Source organism: Onychostoma macrolepis, chromosome 06 (assembly GCF_012432095.1).
Source record: "Onychostoma macrolepis isolate SWU-2019 chromosome 06, ASM1243209v1, whole genome shotgun sequence".
NCBI classification, from domain to species: domain Eukaryota; kingdom Metazoa; phylum Chordata; class Actinopteri; order Cypriniformes; family Cyprinidae; genus Onychostoma; species Onychostoma macrolepis.
The window spans coordinates 19,725,125-19,749,276 of NC_081160.1; the positions used below are offsets into that span (position 1 = coordinate 19,725,125).

A 24,152-nucleotide genomic window follows, 5' to 3' on the forward strand; every position below is an offset into this window, starting at 1 on the left:
CAGCCCCATCAAATGTTAGAATGTTTTCACAGTGCTTTCAAAATATTACCCAGACAAGACTGCAAAGACTTCATTAAAACAGAAGAACTAACAATATATTGTATCTAGTCGCTTTATAGTTTCTTTCTCCATTCCATTTGCATTCTTACATTCTTATTAGTAAGCTCACACACAACACTCTTTCCTGCAACCTTATAAATCGCCCAAGTGTACACTTTAAATTACATGCATAAATTCAAACAACACAAGTTTGACATTTGCTTCTTGGTGGTCTGTGTAAATGTCAAACATTTATAATAACAAAAGACCAAGCGAGTGTTTTTAATACTCTGCATCTCAAGCCAAGCACTCAAACATCTTGTCTCTTGGATCATAACAAACTGCAACAAAGACACATAGCAATACTTTCAACAACCAGAATTAATTATTTGGTTGGTTTATTTCATTTTGGTTTATTTCCAACATTTTTTGTAGTTTAATAAAATGAACATTCTAGAATGTTTAGGATAGAATTGTCCATTCCAAAGTCTTTAGCATGCTTTCATTTAAAACTTTTTTTCAAGCATATGACCCTTTGTAGGATAAATTATATTAATAATAACAATAAATTTTGTAAGATTAAAAAAAAAAAAAAAACTTTATTAACTATGTAATTTCAGAAGTTTTAAATGAATGTTCTTCAATGTGACACATTTTTGATTTGTGATTACAGGTTTTTTTCTTCTTTTCTTTTTTTCATTATTCCCACAAATAGCTATTTCTACCTGATAAAATAACATTTAAAGTAAAAAACATAAAAATAAAAAATAAAGCTTGACATAACTAGAAAGAGCTATATTCATTATAAAAATGTCCTTTACTTTTTTGAAATGTAGTAATTTCCGTGATGGGATACAAAGATGGAGCAGGGACCCCTGTTACATATTGTGCAAAACTGGATGTTGCATTTTTAAGCTAGATTTATAATAACATGTTCCTAGTACCATATTAATGTTGTCATGCTCACATTCCAAAGGCATTCAAATAATAATTGGGGGTGCACATTTTCTCTTTAGCAACTTTTAATGTATTTTTGTTTTTGTTTTTTTAACAAAACATTTATTTGAGATGAGTAATTGATGGACCTCTAGCAGTGCGGTCTCAATAAAGACTCCTGCATAAAGCAAACTGACATGTATCACTCAAGAGCTGGCACTGAGTAGCTATTTAAGACCGACAACTGTCTTACACTCTCAACACTCTTTATTGTCTGTCATGTTAGGTATTTATATCAATCTCATTTTCTCTGCAGCAGTGCCAAACACAGTCCCAAAGGAGGAGCTTGTGCTTGAGCAAGCTCCAGAAACTGGATAAAGCCCATATAAAACAGCTGCATAAAAGGACATTGATGGAAAATGGCCCAGAAATAATACCACTACAATATTCCAAAGCCTTGTCTGTTTAGTTGGCCATGAGCTCTGCTATAGCACAGACCCAAGGCAGTGTTTTTAATGTAAAATACTGCTCGGAGATTATTCTACAATCAAATATACTGTATTTATAGATTAAGAAATTCATATAAATAATTATTATATCTATGTGAACACAAACAAGCATAGTTCAATTCTTTGGGGATGCAAGAAGGACATTTTTCTTCCAGGGATACAGTGCAACGCTCCCACAAAATGACAAATTATGATTTCTCTCCTGAGAACAGCTTTAATTACTTGTGTAAATTGGACACAGATGCATGATTAGATAAAAGACAGGGCTGTTTGTCTTTGTTCTCCAGAATCTTCCTGAAATTCTGCACATCACTGCTTTCCATATTGTAGGAGAATTTCTGAGAGCATTACAGAGCTAACTTATGAATTATGACTACTTATGAATTAAATAAATGATTCAAAGAGCCAATGATCCAATCAGTGCTTATTTTCAGCAGCTAAAAATAGGCAAAGTAAATTAGTAAATTTGGCAAAATAATGAGATAAAGATGAAGTGATGTAAACAGGCTACTGTGGCCCACACAAACCACAGAAAGTTTCCAGTAATCCTGTGTGTTATGTGCTTTCTGCATGTATTTGCTTTAAAGGGATAGTACACCCAAAAATGAAAATTCTCTCAATTAATTATTTACCCTCATGTTGTTCCAAACCTGTAAAACATATTTTCAAATACAAATTAAGATATGTTTGATGAAATCCAAGATAGGGCTGAAACGATTCCTCGAGTAACTCGAATACAAAAAATCATCGAGGCAAATTCTTGTGCTTCGAAGAATCGTTTTAGTCCATTTACTAGGGATGCACTGAATTTTCGGCCGCCGAAAATATATGCCGCGCCGCACAGCAGTGTTCAGGCTTCATCACTGCGCCGTGACGCTCTGTTCAATATTCCACTCTCTATCAATGTGCATTCTGCTCATTTACCGCTCATGCTCACCGGAAAAGCTAAGCCCGCTCAAATAACGCGTGATAAGAAATTTCTATGTAGTATACTTGTTCCTGTTTGCAGCAGAGTTACCGTGCGATGACATGCTGTAGTACAGCTGTAACGTTACTGGGAAACGCTGGTAAAATCTCCTTCACTGATCTGCTCCCCGCTACGCTCTGCTCACATGCGCTGATAATAATAGCTTTGCCGGGGTTTTTATATTTTTACACGTTTACTTGATATTTCTGTACACAGAATCATCATTTCTATTCATTTCCCACTGATTTACGCGATCTGATGAGCATTAACTCATATTACAATGAATGGCAGAGACGCGCGTTTTCCTTTACCACACACACACACTGAAGCGCGTGTGACGCTCGCGGTGATTTCAGCGTCTGCCGTCTCAATGAGGACATAAACACACGAACAACATCTCGAGGATAGCTACAGTCCTAATCCAAGAGCTTTCTGACCTTGCATAGACACCAATGCAACTGACACATTCAAGGCCCAGAAAGGTAGTAAGGACATCATTAAAATAGTCCGTGTGACATCAGTGCAGTGAAGACTGACACAGAAGAGAAGAAATTGTTGAATACAGTTGTTATTTTTGTTTTCTTTGTGCACAAAAAGTATTGTCGTAGCTTCATAACATTACGGTTGAACCACTGATGTCACATGGACTAATTTAACTTAAAGTTGACTTAACTTAAAAAAGTCGAGGAAACCCGTTGCCTTAAAATGATTAAGTAAATAATAATTAAAAAAAAGTTAAGTAAACTTGACAATTCACTTAACTTATTTTATTAATTATCATTTACTTAAAAATTTGAAGGCAACGGGTTTCCTCAATTTTTTTAAGTTAAGTCAACTTAGCACTTTTTACAGTGAATGTCCTTATTACCTTTCTGGGCCTTGAACGTGTCAGTTGCGTTGCTGTTTATGCAGGGTCATAAATCCCTCGGGTTTCATCGAAAATATCTGAATTTGTGTTCCGAAGATGAACAAAGGTCTTATGGGTTTGGAACAACATGAAGGTGAGTAATTAATAACAGAATTTTCTTTTTGGGTGAACCATCCCTTTAATGTACATTTGCACAATGAACATTTAATTTACATGTATTCCCCCAGCTAACAGGTAACGTTCTCAGAGCTAACTTGTTTTTAATAATGTTCTCAAAATGTTTGCAAAATGTTCTGGAACCTATTTTTGTTAGCTGGTCCCCTCCCAAAGTTTCAGTTTATAGCCTAAAACTGTGGGCAGCTCTAGTTTCATGTTAACGCATGAATCCATTCCCTAAGGACAGCTTCTTGTCAAATCAAAATGTCAGCATTTCATTACTGACTGTGATTGTGACTGTCCAAAGGATTATGATCAATGCCACATGCAGACAGCACTAGAGGGGTGTCAGAGTCAGTTCTGGAAAAGCTCTGAGCTTATGATCTTCCCCCCACTTCCTATGAACCATCACAAGGTCTTACATTCTCCAGCTTAGTCTGACAACTTTAAGCTTAATATCATCACGCATTTATTTCAGATCACTTCTAAAATCCATAATCTAAATTGAAACTAATGTTAAAACTTAATTTAGATGTTTCTTATTATAAACATATGCAAGCATGCTATATTTAGATGACTAAAATATTTAGTCGCTGGTAAGTCTATTGCTTCACTTCACAGTTAAACACTAATAGCTTTGCACTGCATAACAAAATGGTAACATGCAGCATTTACTGTATGCGGGGCTCTAAAATTACAACTCAAAAACTGTGTGGATTGAATCAGCAAATATGCATAATGTACTTGCAGTCAGACACATAATAAGTACCACCACCACATAAATGCATCAACAAAACACACACAGACTCACACATTTCATTGTTTTTCTATTATGCCGAGGATTGTTTTATTAGAAAAATTATGTAAATGTAGTATTGTTGTTGTAACTGCTGTTATTATTATGACAAAATTTTTGACATTTTTACAATTTTTCTAATTAAAAATGTCCCTGGATGACTTCTTGGGACAAATTTGTCTGTAAACAAGTAGATACAAACACAGAGAAAATACATAAATGCAGTTCTTACCCAATTCAGGTTCACTGATAGGGTCATCCATGGCTATCCTTTCCATGCACTTCTCTTTCTCTAACTGAATGACACAGTCTGGGTGCATGCAGTAGATCTGAAAGATACAGTATTTAAAAGAGTGAAATGTTAGTTATAGACACAACAGCTGTTTATGTAGAAAATACTTTGTAAAAGTCACAAAGCAAGTACTTTTTCAAAAGAAGTATCTACTCATAGAGTATGCAATTTCTAGCAAGCTGTAGTTTTCAAGTATGGATTTCCAGAAAATCGACGAGTGTGAGTTTGCTTAGAATGAGGTTGTCACTTTCTTAAAGAAATAGTTCACACAAAATAAAGATGTGCTTAAAATGTTCTCATCATCGGGCAACGAGTCTGTTTCTTTATCAGAAAAGATTTTGCTCATCAATGGATGCTCTGCAGTGAATGGGTGCCGTCAGAATGAGAGTCCAAACAACTGATAAAAACTTCACAATAATCCTCAAGTAATCCACACAACTCCAGTCCATCAGTTAACATCTTGTAAAGAGGAATGCTATGTGTTTATAAAAAAACAAATCCATTTATTAAAGCGTTTTATTCCTTGTTGTTTGAACTCTCATTGTGATGGCACCCATTCACTGCAGAGGATCCTTTGATGAGCTAGTTTTGTAATGCAAAATTTTTCCAAATCTGTTCCGATGAAGAAACAAACTCATCTACATCTTGGATGGCCTCAGGGTGAGTAAAATTTATCAAAATTTCATTTTTGTGTGAACTATTTTTCTTTAAATAACCACACTATGTGTGAACTTAGTGTTTAGCACTTAAATATAGAACTGACAGCCCTTTTAAACACTGGTCAGAAATGTATGTATTGCAGAGATTTATTGCAAAGCATTTTATATGTATGAAATTATGAAAGAGCAATAATCTTAAATTTAGGAATACATTTTTTCAGGTATTTTTTCCCCTTTTTCTTCTGTATTTTTTTTTTTTTTTTTTTTTTACAAAGCACCCCTTACGGGCCCCTGGATCAGATTAGATTAATGTCTAAACTTCTAGTTCGTGTAGCCTGTGATGATACATCCAAACTGACAGAGTACAAGGTTACTAAATAAACAATGACAGCAGCCCGACAGCAGCCAAAGACAGTGAGACTTTCAATGAACTAATAATAAATTCAATGCAATTATTGCATTCCAAATTACTATATGTGTTTGAACCTGTTTCAAAATTACAGACAATAAACATCATTCCACTTCACATCTAATATGCATTTATGAGACAGCATTCATAATTATAAACACAGTTTAAGTTCTAGATCTTTTAGAAGGGCTAAGAGAGAAAATAAACAAATCTTTGTTTATTGGTAAATATAATTAGTAGTCTTCCATTGCTGCTGTGGTGCTTTCTTAAAACCATTCATTACTTTTGTGTTATAGGAGAAAAAAATAATATTCATATAAACTGCTACCCACTCCTAGCAGGTCTTGAATATTGCTTATCTTAATGTTAATCAGTTTTCAAATAGAGTCAATATTACACACACAGTACACAAGACATCAAACATCTTCAGCCCAGGGTCAAATGACATTCTGAGCCAATCCAAACGTGTGCTCTTTCTTATCTCTCCCACTCAGTGTACGCATTAAACAATCGTTCCCTCCTGCTTCATGCACTACCAGGCCATTCATCTTATTTTTTTTGTAGAAAAACAAAATTGACTAATGTTCCACAGCACATACGTTTCTTCAAACAGAAGGTGGTGTTCTCCATCCAGCTGAACAGTTGCAATAGATATAAATCAATTCTGCCGATATACTGCTATTGTCTGTTATACATCTTGATGCTCACATGTATCCAAGCTTTATTAATAGATGTGAGCAAAGATTAGTTTGTTGCTGTCAACTAAGTTACAGTTGTGTTTACAATTGTAGTTAAGGGGTATAATAAACCATATTGTGAAATGTTTATGTATTAGAAAGATTGTTTGAAAACTTTGAGATAACATTGAAAGGCCAAAGCAAAATATGAGAGAAAACTAATCAACATGGACTCAAGTCCATAAATGAATGCCTTGTGCAAATCCATAATTAAGGCATCCATCTTTAAACAGTTGTTTCTGGCCAATTACGAGTCCATAATCTATAATAACACCTCCTTCAGTGAAAATTCATCTTGTCTGAATCAGGAGAGTAATATGCATAGACCAAGCACTGTTTACAAGCGAAAAGAGTTCAAAGAAATGTTGGTGATTTGGATGTGAGAGGACAACAGGTGTTGGACTTTTTCACTAGAGGAAGTGTTATAATTTGTGCTGTCAAAATTAGCACGTTAACACAGGCAATTCATTTTTCCAGTTTAACGGCTTTAAAAATATTTAACACAGGGGCGGAGCTAGGGTTGGCCACCCCACTCACAAATGCTGCTTCTGTCTCTTTTTTCTTGGCTGGAATTGCATTTATTTAGACGCAGAACATCTTTATGACCACATCAAATGGAAGACTTTTCAGATGCGCACTCCACTTCACCTCTGCACCCGGTGCTAGTTAAACAAGCGCGAAGTAACAAGGGAGCTTCAGTAGAACAACAGTGAACTGCGGTCAGATGAGATATGTTAGTAAAAACAAATTGTCCTGTCCTGACAGCCGTTATACTGTGCTCGTGGTGCGTGCTCTTGAGCTGCACACACAAATATGGTGGCACACGCAGTAGCCTGTATCATTTCATATTAAAGCGTGAATTAGGGTGACCATACGTGCCATTTATCCAGGTCGCGGATATATCTATATCGCCTAAATCTATATCTAGGTTTTGGCTTTGTTTGCGTATGCAGACCGATCGGTGTATGACATCAAAGTGCCGTACAGACGGACGGTTCCTTATGCTTTCAAAACGCTCTTTGATGTCAAACACTGATTGGTCTGAGCCGCGCCGCTTTAATTCGAACACACCTACTGTGTACGCGTAATTGCATCGCTTTGACCGTAGATCCTACCTTCTCACATACCATGATTGGTCCATTATTTTCAATGCCTGCATGTTATTGGTCAAACTATTTTTCGATCATTACCTTTAGGCAGGGCCGCTGCTGGCCAAATGGGTACCCTAAGAAGGATTGTATTGTTGTGCCCCCTCCCTCAAATATTATGGAAGTAAACAAAAATACCTACTATAGAATATAATATAAAAGTAAATAAATAAATAAATTGTAATTAAATTGTATTATTTACAATTACAATTCATCTATATGTCATCTATAGCGGTGGTTCCCAACCACGATCCAGGAGGCCTCCCCAAAACTTCAAAAGTTTTTCAAAAATTACCCCAAAAGTTTTCCACGTCTCCTTAATCAAACACAAAACACACGCGGGTGCGGGAATGGCGCATCACTTTCTTTTTTTTTTTTTTTTTTGAGCAACTGGGATGGTGCCCCCCTGAGGGTTGGTGCCCTACTCTGCGTATAGGGAGTGGCGGTACTGCCTTTAGGAAACAGGAAAACAAAGCCAAAACAAATCCTGGCAAGGACGTGTCTGGAAAAAATGGCACGTATGGTCACCCTAGCATGAATGAAACATCGAGCATGTGTGTCAGACAGGTTTTTATAAATACCGAGGTCCCAAAATGTAGATTGTTAGGGGGGTTGGGGGGCATGCTCCCCCGAGAAAATTTAGATTTTCCTGACCTACATGTGTGCATTTTAAGATGTTTTAAGGCTCATAAATTGGATAATAATATAGGTTTACAACCAAGTCAGTGGGCAGTAGTAGCATAAATTATTTTTCAACAGATTCTTAAACATGAGAATCAGATTAAATGTTGCAATGAATGATCCACGCTACAAACTGGAAATAGAGAAGATATAGTTTGTTTATGAATTTAATAAAAATTTATAATTACCCTGGTAGCCTTCAGTAAAATCAGGTGTCTAAAATGATTAAACATTAATATTATTTATTTATTTATTTATGTATTTTATTCACACTGATAGAAATGAGTCTTTTCCAATCAATTTGAACTGATTTTTACATTTTATGGGCATTTTTATCTTTTTTTCTAAAAGTGTCCATTATCTTTTGAGTCAAATTCTTACATTTAATCAGTTTGGAATAAGAATAAGACATTTGGGCTGATACCAAGCAAATGAAATCAACACAAGAGTCATCTGAAGTGGCATTTAGATGTATTTACACACTGTTTAATGCAGGACATAAATGCATTTAACCTGCGATTAAAAATGCATAAATAATGTCTTGATATATTGATATTTGAAATGATTTAAAACTTTCAAGAAAGTCGAAATGTGAAATTAAAATCACCAGCAGGTGGCAGCAAGTTATGTTAATAAGTGAGTCATTGTGATTGAACCGAATCATTCAAACAGTTGATTCATTCAGGAACGAATCACCGTCATGTTGCTCAGAGACGCAAAACATTGCTGTGACTGTGTTTGGAGTGATTTTTGTTGGCGAAATAGAGCAAAAACAGGCAATATCATGGTGTCTAAAACTTAAGTCTCTTAATTAACTTATTGTTTATTGTGCTGTTGTAAAAAATCAATATCACATTTATAATCATGGTAATTTTTGGAGAAAAATGGCACTCTTCATATGAAATTGATTAACTATGAAGTGGTATAAATATACATTTTCTGCCCCCATGTCTTGAATTTGTGATCATTCTAAATGCATTTTAATAGACTGAATCATGCAGTGAAAGAAGGCTCTCTAAATGCGCACTCACTAGTCTAGACTTCACGTAATGTAAGCGTGCACTCTGTAGGGGTGTTTTGAATGGTTTTTGCAAAATAGTAGATAATGTCAAATCGCACATCGTTAAAACAACAATTACGATATTATCGCAGACTATATATCGCACACCCCTACAGCTGATCATCTCAGATGAGATGATCTGTTATCTTGGCTTTTTATCCTTGTAGCACCAAAGCATAATTAATATAAGGTAATTATTTTACAACTTCTGTTATTGGAAAAATACCGAGGTCTGGACCTCGGGGACCTCAATGGTGGGTACGGCCCTGGTGTCAAATCCGTCAGGTTTGGCAGCGGCAGCTCTTAAAGTAATAGCAGCCAAATAACCTAATAACCCAGCTGCTGTGATGTCTGTTATTCAAAGAACAAAAGTAAAAAGAGGAAATCAGTCACTTTTGAAGCTTATAACTTTCAATAACCTTTTGTAGCTTTCATCTATATTTAATTTAGAGTTTAGTAGGGGTGACCCCGAATAGTCGACGATTCGAGGAGCCTGGTTCGACTCCCAATCTCACAGTCGAATATTCGCGGGGTGTTATGATCATACCATTTTGGCTATATGGGGGTGCTCAATGTCTGATTTCACATAGAACTACCGGTTTTCTCCCAATAAGTTAATATACAGCCTATTATGATAATGCTGTAAATAAGAATCTGAAAAGAAAAAAAAGCTTTAAATATAAGTATTTTAACGTGCGTGAATAAATCCAACCACCCCTATAGATTTAAGTTTCACTTTCCATAATCCGTGACCGACAGAGGAGCATTTTGGCGGCAAGGATTTAAAACTTTAACAAGACTCTTTTTTTTTTTCCGATCAGGTAGGATACAAGTGATTTCAAAACATTTCAGCCGGTTTATATCGTGTGTATGTTATTTATCTCGTATAAGATGCATTTGGTTGAGTCGCTGCAGTAAAGCGCTTTATTGAACAGTGATTATCTCTTCAGTGCGCACGCAGCGCGAGCAGGACAAACAACTATGCTGAATAGTAATAACTATGACTGGGACTGTCATATACACATAACATTATAATGAGAACACTATTATAATAAAACGCTGTGAATTTTTAGAGTTTAGTTCCGTGTTTCTGCACGTTGTTGAGTCAAGAACGCGTCCACAAAAGGAGTTCAGAGCCGCGCAGACACGTTCATGCATCGGGGCGTTTTGTGCATATAGCCTATAAGTTGTTATATTAACGTTATGTTGTATAAATAATGAAGCGTATTTTATATGAGATAAATGAGTTAAATCCCATTGATTAAAAACCTTCTTGATTCTACTTGTCATTCAGCGCGCGCAGCTCAAAACAGAAATGCAGAACATTATTACTGTCATATACATGAGAGCACTATTGTAAAAAATGTTGTGAATTCTTAGGGTTTCGCTGACGTTTAATGTTAACTATCTTTTAATCAAAACATAAAACATTATTCACTCCGTTTGTATCTGCGAGGCGTCCATTACACATTTTCCCTGTGTGTTAACGTCAGTATTTATGATTGTCAAATGTCTGACTTGACTCTTGGTAATGTATTTTGCCCCGCCCCCAAACATATGATTCGACTATCAGTCGACTGTCAGCAAGATTCGAAAATTCCGATTCGACTATGAAAATCCTTAGTCGGGGACACCCCTAGAATTTAGTGTTTGATAACTTTTATTCAATTTCTGTATATTTCCTACTTGCTGAAGGGCACAGGTAAATATGGCATTTATTATAATGGGTTTATGTGAAGATTGTCCTAAATTCACTTACATTAAAAGTTGAATGTGAAATTATTGCAATACAATACAAGTATATTTTAAAAATTCATTGTGATTAATTTCAGAAGAAAAAAAGGTGTGGTTAATTGATTAATTATGGACTCGTATTTTGGCCAGAAGCGATAGTTTAAAGTTAAAACACGTTGGATTATTATTATTTTTTTAAAAGGGTAATTGATGGACTAGGATCCTGTGGATTATTTTTAGATTATTGTGATGTTTCTATCAGCAGTTTGAACTCATTTTGACGGCACCCATTCACTGCAGCGGATGCATTGGTGAGCAAGTGATCTAATGATAAAGGAACAAATTCATCTTGGATGGCCTGATGGTGAGTAAATTTTCAGCAAATTTTCATTTTTGTTGAACTGTACCTTTAAACCTGAACAGATTCCCATGTTAAAAGAAAAATCCTTCATCAACAGAACAACCTGCAATGCACAATGGATTTAACAGAATATGGAATCACATTATGAGATAATAATAAACTAATCACTTTTGAAACCCTCCTTAATACTGCTGATTTGAGACCCCTGAGATTGTGGTTACTGCGATAACTGGTCTCAGAGCATCATGCTCCTCGTGTATTGCCTTGAAAACATGAGCAAAATTTAATAAACATGAGCACCTGCATTAATATTCATGAGGGCTGTGTAAGCTCTCACCCCTCACCCTGGCTGCATCACAAAGCTGATTTCCATCATAAAGAGACTACGCAATTCTCTCCTACATCATGACAGCAACACAAAAATTCACACAAACAAGCAAATCCATAAAACTAGTCCATTCCCTGTATGTTTCTTTCTTTCTTTTTTTCCCCTGCTGCTTTTGCTGTCAAACTACTTTTTTTTTCTTCTACTTTTTTGTCTCCTTTATCTTTCTACGCCACTACAAAAGTAGAACACATTAATTCTTGTAGAATTGAAATTTATTTATACCAGTCTATGTTTTGTCAGTGACTATGTTTTTGAAAAGCGTGAAATGGACTTATTTGTCTCTGTCTGCTGTCTTCAGTGTGGGTGTCGGAATGTCACATGGCATTTACACTCAGGTAAATGGCAAACAAATTATAGTTGTCTTATTTACAGTTTATAGTCTTATTAAAAGTTGTTTCTGAATATTACGAGGCAGGAAGCATTTTAAAGTTTAAAAAATACATACTTCAGCTTTAATGAAACACACCATGTCATTTCATGCTGGAAACAGATGGAAATAGGAAAGTGGAGGAGATACTCGTTGCAAGTTTCCTTTGTTTTTCTCTTGTAAAAATAATCCCATACAGTGTATCACATCAGTAATCCCCAGATTAACTGGAACTGGAAGGAAAAAACCCTAAGTGAAGTGTGGGATTAGTTGATGTCTGTGGGGAAATGCTTTCTTTTAATCTTATTTTACCATGAGCATTAGCATAAAGGGAATCAAAATCAAACCTAAACCTTCTAAATATGTAATTTAGAATTTTGTAACATTATATGTAATGGGAAAATGTGTATATTAGCCTATTATTTCATAGTCATAGTATGAACAAGCTCGTAGTATATCATTAGTTTGAGCGGTTTTACATTATTTGTTGCTGATTAGATTTATTTCTAAAATTGTTGCTTATGTGTGGTGGTCAGATCAATATGAGATAATACAATAGCCAAATCTAGGCCATTGCATGGCTTGGAACTGTATCTCTATCGTGCATAATTGCCTATATTTTTTGTCATTTCATTGACTTTATAGTACTACGCTCTACCTACCTCAATTGTTGTTTTATAGCATTTTCTTTGTTTATTTGTTTGACCTTTACTCATTTGTGACCCTGGACCACAAAACCAGTCTTAAGTCACTGGGGTATATTTGTAGTAATAGCCAAAAATACATTGTATGGGTCAAAATGATCGATTTTTCTTTTATGCCAAAAATCATTAGGATATTAAGTAAAGATCATGTTCCATGAAGATATTTAGTAGATTTCTTACCGTAAATGTATCAAAATTTAATTTTTGATTAGTAATATGCATTGCTAAGAACTTCATTTGGACAAATTTAAAGGCGATTTTCTCAATATTTAGATTTTTTTGCTCCCTCAGATTCCAGATTTTCAAATAGTTGTATCTCGGCCAAATATTGTCTGATCCTAACAAACCATACATCAACGAAAAGTTTATTTATTCAGCCTTCAGCTGATATAGAAATCTCAATTTCGAAAAATTGGCACTTAAGACTGGTTTTGTCGTCCAGGGTCACATTTGTTAATAATAATGAAAGTTTATTTTGTCTTTAGTTCATACGTGGTTTTGAACATGATATTGACTTTCATTCAACACTACTAAACAGACACTTGCAAATATATATATATATATATATATATATATATATATATATATATATTATTTTTTTTTTTAGTCAGCAGAAGTAACATTGTTCATCCTGTAATGGTCATAATTAAATCTGCTAACTGAGACAGAGCAGAAGTATAAGCTTCTGTAAACATTCCATTGCATTGCCACTGCCAGCTTTTAGTGTTGTTAACTAAAAGTGAAATAAAACAGCATGGCCTTTGTTGCTTGAAGTACTCACTGTACCATAACTGTTTTGGCTCTTGGGCAGTTTACATTTGGCCTATCTGGTGCCAATGATCATTGGATGCCAGGAACCATCTAAGTGCCAGTGTGTATGTGACGTAAATTGCCCTTGGACATTTGTTTCTCCTCAGCTGGAGGCACAGACAGTAGACCAAAGAGAGAATGGTTCTTCATGTAAACAAAGAAGGCACTTCTCCCCTCAGTTATGAGAGGATACCATGTGTATGAAACGAGCAGTCATCCAGGAAACAATAAATGCCTTTACATTTGACATATTGTATGTGGATTATTTACAGAAAGCAATAACAAGAGAAAGAAGATGAAAAGGGATTTGCGTGGGGTTTTTCTCCCCCAGACCCCACCCGCTATAAATTTCTCTCATGCTCTTTCTCTCTCTTCCTCCTTCTCCCGCACACTCTCTGTCTCATTCAAACCTTTTATTCTCCTCTTCGGAATATTTCTTCTCTGAAGCCTTATATATCTACTAGAATGGTCTGTCTCCAGTTTACAATTAGGAATGTATTGTGCTTTTCAATGTTTAAATCAGTGGTACTTTTATGTAATTCAGGCCCATTGATCCAATGGATCTACCTTGTTTATATAAGATAAAACGTGCACATAGCTTACCAAAGGGAGAAGGATGAGTGTTAAAAACAGGCGCTGACATTTTCTCACTGTGGAAGCCATTTTGTTTGGAGCACTGATGCGATTATATCCGCCGATCAGCAGCAGCCGAGGGGAACAGCAAAGTGCTGGATGGTAAACAGGTACACTGGAAATCTGCTGCAGTTCTTCAAATCACCATCAGATCTGGAGAAAAAAAAAAAAAAGGTTTTAGATGCAAGTGAGATTTTAGTTCCTGCTTAATCCAGTTCATGAGGCATTCAGTCAAACTGTGTCAAAGAATGTCAAACCTTAAGAGCAGTGTATTTGCAACCTTGTAGGAAATATAAAGTTCACTCATGTGTGGTTTTCCTTCAGACCAACCAGACACAGGTAAATTAATGCTATCAAAAATAAAATAAAATAATAATAATAATAGACTAATAGATTTTAACATTGTTTAAAAACAAACAATGATGCTGTAAAGATCAAGTACAACGATTCTACACAATTTCAGAATTATGTGAAAAGGATTTATATTTATTTTTACATTTATTTGTTAATTTCCATCAAAATCAACAGTCTTGCCACTAAAAACGTTACTTTTTTTATTTTTTAATTACCAAGGAGACAAAAATGTTTAAAATTAAATATGAGACAGGTGACAGGTTGTTTTGTCAAATTATGGAACAATATTTTTTAATATATTATTTGTATGGTTTTACAACACATAAAATGTTATTAAATAAGTCTTAGCAAGGCACCTGTTATTTTATTCTATTTTTATAAATCACTCATTACCACCACATAATGGCATTACACACATATACATAATTTAAGATGGTGGAAATGTTCACAATATTCCAGAAAAATAGCAAAAATGACACAATTTTCTTGTAATGCACATACACTGTAAAAAGTGAAAGTTGACTTAACTTAAAAAAATTGAAGAAACCCGTTGCCTTAAAATTATTAAGTACATAATAATTAAAAAAAAAGTTAAGTGAACTTGACAATTCAATTCACTTATTTTTTAAATTATCATTTACTTAAAAATTTTAAGGCAACGGGTTTCCTAAATTTTTTTAAGTTAAGTCAACTTATCACTTTTTACAGTGATATCCACTGTTGGACGTTGTTATAGCATACACGCACTCGCATAACGATAAAGAAACACACAGTAAAACATAAAAGGGCATCACACTACACTTTTTGTTCCATTGATTTCCACTCAAATGTACACTGTAAAAAGTGCTAAGTTGACTTAACTTAAAAAAATTTAGGAAACCCGTTGCCTTAAAATTGTTAAGTAAATGATAATTAAAAAAATAAGTTAATTGAATTGTCAAGTTCACTTAACTTTTTTTTTATTATTATTATGTACTTAATAATTTTAAGGCAACGGGTTTCCTCAATTTTTTTTAAGTTAAGTCAACTTTCACTTTTTACAGTGTATTATTTAAAATTATTAGTTGAAAAAGGCACCACAGAGCATGACATCCTATCTTGTTCAATGCAGTGTCTAAAGAAATTTCATATGCTCAAATTGTATTATTTTATGTTTTGTAAATTGGTAGTTAATTTATATGAATTTGTACAACATTATTCATTATAATTTTCATTCGATGCCCCATAGATATTTGGGTTTAGGGGTGGGGTTAAAGGTAAACCTTCATGCTTATTTTATTTTTTTAAATAATTGAACTATTTTGTACAAATTACATCATACAAATTTATATGAAATTACCACCTCATAAAATAGCAATATTTTCTCAACATTGATTGGGCTGTACTGTATATATACAGTATTACACCATACATGGCCACCAACTACACTGACCACAAACCGTACACGTGTCTAGCGGAGAATATATGGCCTATTATTGTTAAGTTGTTTACCCAAAAGACCCGTATCATAGAGCGCAGCCTTATGACGCAACTCACGGTATTGCTTAGAGATAATTGCTGATTCAATTCTCTTCATCACAAGCACCGATCTCATGAAGGTAGGGGGGGGAAGGAGCTGTGGAGACTTTGGTACACTCAGATGGGAGAATGAAAGAGATAAAGAGAGCATAAGTGTGATGGATGGATGGATACGTGGCTGGATGGAGGGCTGGAGGGAGAGTGGAACAGCTGCTCTGGAAACTACTCTTGCTGTAATTAGTGGGTATAATGAAGCTGACTGGCTGAGAACTCCCCCAGCGATGCCTCAAGATCACACTAAGACATGCTAGACAAGGATGTTCGAAAAAACAAACATGCACGCATGCACAAAAAAGTGACATTTACAGCACACAAGCGAAAACAGACCAACCTGTAACAAATAAGAGAAGCATGCTTGCCAGTGCCTAACCCTAACCCAAACTTAGGTAAAGTGATAACAAAATCCAACTAAATGTCAAAACATCCAAAGACATAAGTGGGGGAAAATTCATTGTTTTTTTTACAATGAATGTCATTTCTAGGAGTGTGCATATTTGAAAATGTCTGCGCTGTGCATGTGTGTTTCCGCTGCCTTTGAAGTGAGACTATGGGACTCAGTGGCTGATAGTATGGCAGTATTTGCACATGTGTGTGAGTGTCAACATTCCAGAGTGTGTGCTCAAGCTAACAGAGGCCACAGAGAGGCTGCATGCCTAAACACTTTCCCTTTGCACACTCCCCAGGGCACATTTACCACAGCAAATCCTCTCCACAAAAGGACATGCCTTTACAATTAGGCACAATTAATTCTACTGACAGAACAACATATGAGAGGTGGGCCGTCCTGTATGAGGGAACTGATAGGCTGGATTGTTTGCGTTTGAATATATACATGATATTTTGTCTAAATTGGCAAAATATTATGTGGAGGTTGTTAGCATTTGGAGGTCAAACACTGCTACTGACAGCTTGGCTAGCTGAAGGGCATACTTCAGGGACAGGTGGCACTTCATAGCCTACAGTATGTGACAGATTTAGTGCCATGCCTTAAGCATTTTCCTGGCTTTCAGGTCCATGACATCCAATGTAATTTTACTCTGGGCTGAAATGTGATTTATTTTCACATACTATTGCAGAAGTAGTGAGCTTTGGTTTTGTATATGTGTTAACAATCTTGACATTTTTATCTTTTTATGAGTTGTTTTGAAATTGTTTTGCATATACTGTAGGTTATAAATACACTACTATTTAAAAAAGGGGGTTTGTAAGAATTCTATAGTAAATATTTTTAGTAAATGTTCACCCAGGCGGCATTTACTTGATCAAAAATACATTAAAATAGTAATATTACAATTTTAAATGTTTGAATAGATTTTGAAATGAAATTTATTCCTGTTATGGAAAAGCTAAATGTTCAACATATTTCTCCAGTCATGTCACATGATCCTTCAAAATCATTCTAATATGCTGATTTACTGCTCAAGAAAAAAAAAAATCCTATTATTATCAATGTTGAAAAAAAGTTGTGCTGTTTAATATTTTTTGAGAACATCATGACACATCTTCCCCAGCATTCTTTGATGAATAGAAAGTTTAACAGAACAGCATTGAAATGGAAATCTTCTGTAACAATGTGAAAGTCTTTATGTTTACTTTTGGCCAAATTAATGCATCCTTGCTGAATATAAGTATTAATGTCTTAGAGAAAAAAAATTGACCCCAAACTTTTAAATGGTAGTGCTTATATTATTTCCATTTTTATTGGAAGTGTAGATTTGTACTGGTTTTCATTTCAAATAGACAGTCATTATGTCTAATGCTTTTGCTAAACTTTAAATATAAAAGATTAAATTCCTAAAATGCAATCACAAAAAGTACAAAACTATTGGAATAGGATGAATAAATAGGATGCCGGTGTAAATAAAAACAAGTCAAGCCAGCTCTCCCCAACCTCCCGAGGCCAGTGATCCAGCCAAGGTTATTATCACACTCCAAATGACTTTGCAGAGGTAATAAGGCATGCCAGTCTGACCAGCTGACAACCCTGGTTTTCACTCCCCACAATAATATCTATCAGACGCACTCACAGCACAAAGACACCACAACGTTGCAATGTTCCAATATTGCTGTATAGCTGTATTAGATCTGCCCTGCTCCACTAGCTAGTGGTCATTTGAAGCTAAAGTAATTTGTCACTCCACCACTCACAATATATCCAGACAGGTTTAGTGTTCAGAAAGAAGGAAAGAAAGAAAGAAAGAAAGACCATAAAGGCAGAATATGGAGGGAAAGAAAAGAATATGCAGTGGATGTATCCATTTTCATCCTTAAGGATGGATGAAATCTGTCGCACATGCATAAGATGGATCTCTGGCCTCATTTCTTCACTGAATATTCTTCATATCTCATTAGAGTGTGTTAATGCCGAACTAGGCTGACCGATCGTGAACTAAGTCACTAAAGTCTGCACAGCTATATTTAGATTGTCAATTGTTGTTTGAAGAGGAAGGAGGGGGATTACCATTAGCATATAGACAAATTTCTCTGTTTAAAACACTGAGCGAATACATAGCGTAAATCAGGAATTAGGGAATTTGGAGTCTCCTCCTCTCTTTATCCTTTTCTCTCAGTACAAATCACAAGGGATTGCATGGGGTGACTTCAATTACTGTGCCATGAGCCCCCAGGTAACAAAGTGATTTATTATCAAAGCAGCACTGTAGTGTATGTGATACAAGCACAAATCATTTAAACAGGGTGTCAGCGGCTGACTACAGACAAGCAAAATGTGAATGTAGAATTTATGCCCAATGTCAAAAAATGCTGAACACACAGAAAATAGTGAGGTCATCAGAGATGGTCCGTCACAAAGAAGAGTGAACTAAACAGTGTGTGTGCAAGTACATTTATGCTCATATCTGTTAGTGTGTTGCTGTATATAAGAATACAATACAAACTAATGGCATGAGACACGCAATCAACAGACGTTAATCACTACTGGTGTCTTGCTGCTGGGTTATGCAGGGTTGATTCGGTGACCTCCCTTACTTAAAGAAAATACATTTTATTTATATATTAATTATCAAAATATTGAATTAAATTCATATTGAAAATTTACAGAATTATATATTGTGTATATTACAATAATGAAATTGCCTCTTTTCTTATATTGAAAAAATATTACTTATATCGTAATGTATGTAAATTAATGTTCAATAATACCCTTCATAATATAGGTGCATGTGATAGAATATTCTACTGTGTGTGTATAAATATATAATAATGTGTGTAAATATATTTGAAAACAATATATATTACACACACACACACACACACACACACACACACAGTCAGTAAACAGTTTTCTGTTGTATACCATCATACATTAGTTTATCATTGCTTCTTTGTGCATGTTAATCATAAAATCATAAAAATGTGTTTCAAAAATTTGCTGCACAGTCTTATAAGCAAGAACAAAAAAAGTACATATTAAAAATATGTATGTACATTCTGATCCATAAAATGTCAAAATGAGCATATCAAACTTCTATAACAGTGATAACAAAAAATGCACTACATTTTTGCATGTAATAGCTTTACCCAAACACTTAATAAATTTTGATTAATTAATTTTTATTTCATGAGTTGACACATATTAAGCTGTACACTTGACTTTATTGTTTGCATAGTTACACATTTCATGAAAATGCATGGAGTGTTTCATAAAGTTATAGGCCTATTTATTGAGGCATATATGCAGAAAATATAGACCGACCCTTTATGTAGTCTAAAAGTGATGCCATTATCAATTAAAATTTTAAGTTGTATTCAATGAAATGTGGAAAGGCCTCCAGTACTAATGTCTCACGTCTTTTTAAAATATGTTAAACTGGGATCTCAACTCAATATGGAACACATATAAACCTGTTTATCTTCAATTCGTATATCATTAGAGGTGAGTGGTTGTAACTGAACACCTTATGATGTGGTGTAATTTTTAATGGTGCACTAGCAGTGGCCCACAGACCTGAACTGAGTGTAAAATTGTAAAACAGTTCATTTGCACATACACATGTAATACAATAACTTGAGGGGTCTGTTTCAAAAGACACCAGAGAGCAACAAGAATAGAAATGAATACCGACATAACAGTTACAGAGGCTCTGCAGTGGATATTTTATACTATTCAACACAAACAGGGAGAGGAAAGAGGAAGGAAGGAAAGAGACTGATCTCCCATTCACTGCAATCAAATTGAATCAAATGTTTGTTTATGCTGAGTTCCTTCAAAATAGAGATCAACAAGTAATAATAGCATCATTTAATTCATATGTAATCAGGACTTTTAAAAACCACACCACCAGGGCTAGTAAACAACAAAAAAAAAAAAAAAAAAAGTTGATTTAAGGGTAAAAACTTCACACACATGCAAATATATTTAATCTTAAAATAAGGAATAAACTAAACAGCAATGGAGTAAGAAAAACGAAAAGATGCAAAAACATAACGTGCTGAATTTGTAGCCCTATATATACAAAATTCAACAAACTGAATGCAATTTTTGTATAGGCTATTTAGATTTTATGAGTTTCTGCAATATCTGCAATATATGAAATGGATATAAAGTAATAGAGATATATATTTCCTTAGAAGTTGGTGCTGCCATTTTGTGGCATAATCATTGCACTATAGTTTGGGTGTGGCGTGGCTATAGCAATAAGGTTTCAACATTTATAATTCATGTACAATGGACACAATCAAACTCTTGTAAGTCACTGACTATTAATGAAGCGATAACGTGAATAAGAAATCATCATAATATGGTGGTCAAATTCTGTGATCTGCTGAACTGTAGGCTACATTAAAACATAATAATGCTTTAAGTTATGTTATATATAGGCTATCATGCAAGCTCAATTACTAACGTTTTTTAATAAGAACATGAGCAGCAGCTCCATGGGGCTGATCTGTCCTTACAACGGGGCGATGCTGCACGCTGGACTTCTATGTTCTTTCTCTCTCTCTCTCTTTTTTTTTTTTTTTTTTTTTGCTTTTAAAGCATTCGGTTTTATAATAAAGAATGCACATTCCCCATAAACGGTAAATGTTATAATTAATAATTCCTGCAAACCGCACAACTCCCAGCAGGCTGCTACTACTAAACATAGGCTACTACAGTAAATCGCAGACCGTCTTCAAGCCGCTCTCCAGCCAAACCCATTAAATAGCATTTCGACCACCAAATCCATAGCAAAATGCATAATATAAAAACTGACATGTAAAATGGAAGTATTCGCTCCATAATTCGTCCATACGAGAGCTATTGATCCGTACTGTAGGCTACATTGCATTTCATTACAGGCTACACATGCAGCAAAAGGAATGAAATGTGTTTCGATACAGAATTCACTAAATGGTCACTGCGAGAGTGAGTAGTATACAATGAATCATGAATCTTACTGTCCCAGTAGGCAGAAGGGTGTCGAGAAAGGACGTATCAACACGATGCAGAATGCAGAGTGTCTCGCGCTGTCAGTCACAGGCGTTGTAACTGCTGCGGCGCGCGCTGGTGCACAAACATTCCCTCAAGACGCCCCGAAAAACTTCTGCGGTCAAGTAGTGTCTCTCTCTCTCTCTCTCTTTATCTCTCTCTCTCTCTCTCTCTCTCTCTCTCTCTCTCAAAGATGAACGAGGGAACAGACGTCTAATTAAGGCAATGAACGAAAAATACACGCATATAAATTCATAGAAAAGCCCAGGTTTGAAGTAAGGGATGTGGTCTGGGTATAACTCGCTATTCTCTATATTGTTGTAACACTCCGCTACTGAGCGGTTATCCGCGCAGACTCACAATGATCCCTGATATGCGCTGCGCATTTAGATGAACCCCTTCAAACACCCCCTCTCTCTCTCTCTCTCTCTCTCTCTCACACACACACACACACACACACGCTCTCTCTCTAGGTTGCAGTGAGTCCAGTCCAAAAATAAAGCTCTACTAAAAAAAAAAAAAATGTAGAAAATCAGAGATCAGGGGAAGTCAAAGGGGTGGGTAGATCATAAAATACTATTTCTTTACACACACATATGCATTCATAGGCCTATTGTTCAACAAGTCAAAAGACAAGAACAAAACTAGCTTTCGCTTGAGCAGGTAACCATAGCAACCATCGCCGATCGTGGATGAACGCTTTTCTTTAGGTTCCGTATCGGGCGGTGGTTTGACCAAACGTTCTGTGTCATGATTTAGCTATACATTTTTATATATATTTAGATAAACATCATAAATAGATTTATACTAGCCTAAATAGACCATTTAGCTTTTATTATTTTAAAATGTAGTTGTCACACTGAAAAGTTGTAAAACTTTATTTTAAGGTGTCCTTACACTTTTATCCGATATCCTGCTTACTATTATGATAACAATTATACATAATTACATGCAAGTAATATTGCTCAGTACGTAAATGTATAATTGCACTGTAACAAGGTCACCTTAAAATAAAGTGTAACCGAAACCGCTAGTAAATTTTCATTACAATTACAATTACAATTAATTACAAAGAAACAGCAAGTAACACACTGAATTAAACGTGACACTTTTATGTAGAAAGACTAAAATGGTATTTTCTTGTAAAAAAAAAAAAGAAAAAAAGAAAAGTAGGCTATATACTCCAGTAGTTTTATTTACAAGTAATTTAGTGTATTTTGTTTAACTATGCAAAGACATCTTGCGTTGCACAAGACGGACCTCAACAAATTGTAGGCTACCCCTAAAATAACAGAAATAACTTTAAAAAGTCGACCCTCCAATGTAATTATATAATACGCACTATGGACTGGGAGACACTTACTTCGTGGATAAGAGTAAAAGAGCGTGACTGTCAGTACATTATCCTTTGTTCTGCGCACGCTGATCAGTGAGTTAAAGGATTTCACTATTCAGCTCATGCTTGACCCATATCTGGAGACAGCTGCGCTGCAGTACATACTCCAGAACGCCTCAGGACCCTGGACAGCGGCCGATGAAACGTTTCATCGATCATGTTATGTCACTCAGCGTTGGAAGGAAGCCCATGGAGTATAAAATTCCGAACATTTCAAACATTTTTATGGAGTGTAAAATACAGTCTGATGCAAGTTGCTGTCAAAGATTTACTGATATAGCTCTAACAAGCTTCAGCTCAACAAGATACAGAGTTTTTTTTTTTTTTTTTTTTTTGCAGAACTTGTAAAAACTTACACAAGAAGATGCAGATTCCAAATACACCATGTTTTATAATGACGTATTTAAATGAACATGTAAAAACTTATAGAAGCCACATCTGAAATATGCATGCAGATGTAAAATCTAAACCGTAAACATCTTCCAACTCAATTTTCTTTAGCAGTTCAATTCAAAATGAAATATATATATATAGTAGTGTAGTGACTTGGCCACGTGTTAGTTATTTATTTAGAAAAAGTAACTTTAACTGGGAGCCCTTGGATATATTGACATCAGTATAGAGGACAGCTAGAGAATGAGTCATACAAAAATATATACATTCATAAAAAGACAAGAGTAACAGAAAAAGCAATGATTAATTAAGATATTAGTAATAGATGTCAGAAAGTGAGAGAAAATGTTGCACTCTCCAAACTGAGCAGTTATGTCACTCTAAAAGAGACAGAGACAGCTTTATCTATGCTCTGAGGTGTCAGTTTGTTTTTTGCTATGTGCCATGACTTTTTTCTTACATACAAAAGCATGTGTACTAAAGCAACTGCAGGAGATTGACTCAACACTAGCTGGCTGTGTAGGAGGGCAAGACAGAAGGGGACACATTTTCTCATGAAAAATAGAGATGGAGACATAGAAGATGAGGAAGAAAAGATAGAGAATGGTGTCAAATCTGAGTGCAAGAGCTTGGCTGTTTGTCTGTTCAACTGTTGAGATGTTGTTTGTCTTTCTATGCCATTTCTGTGACTTATCGCATATCACCTTTTTTAATGATCTTTCCTTCTTAACCCTTATTCTGCACTT

At 35.1% G+C, this 24,152-nt stretch overlaps 1 protein-coding gene across 2 annotated transcripts in view; it reads right to left on the reverse strand.

Annotated features, from left to right (window-relative positions):
• The window catches only part of adcyap1r1b (adenylate cyclase activating polypeptide 1b (pituitary) receptor type I), a 29,687-nt gene extending 7,725 nt beyond the window's left edge, over positions 1-21,962 (reverse strand). The window contains exons 1-3 of one of the 2 annotated variants that reach the window (XM_058778994.1): positions 21,587-21,962; positions 14,225-14,407; positions 4,504-4,600 (exon numbers count right to left, since the gene is read on the reverse strand). In XM_058778994.1, coding sequence (XP_058634977.1) covers positions 4,504-4,600; positions 14,225-14,284 — 157 coding nt within the window. In that variant the 5' untranslated portion in view covers positions 14,285-14,407; positions 21,587-21,962. Of the gene's footprint in view, positions 1-4,503; positions 4,601-14,224; positions 14,408-16,144; positions 17,267-21,586 lie in introns of those variants that run through there. The other variant, XM_058778995.1, reaches the window with a different exon arrangement.
• Between the last annotated feature and the right edge of the window lie 2,190 nt (positions 21,963-24,152).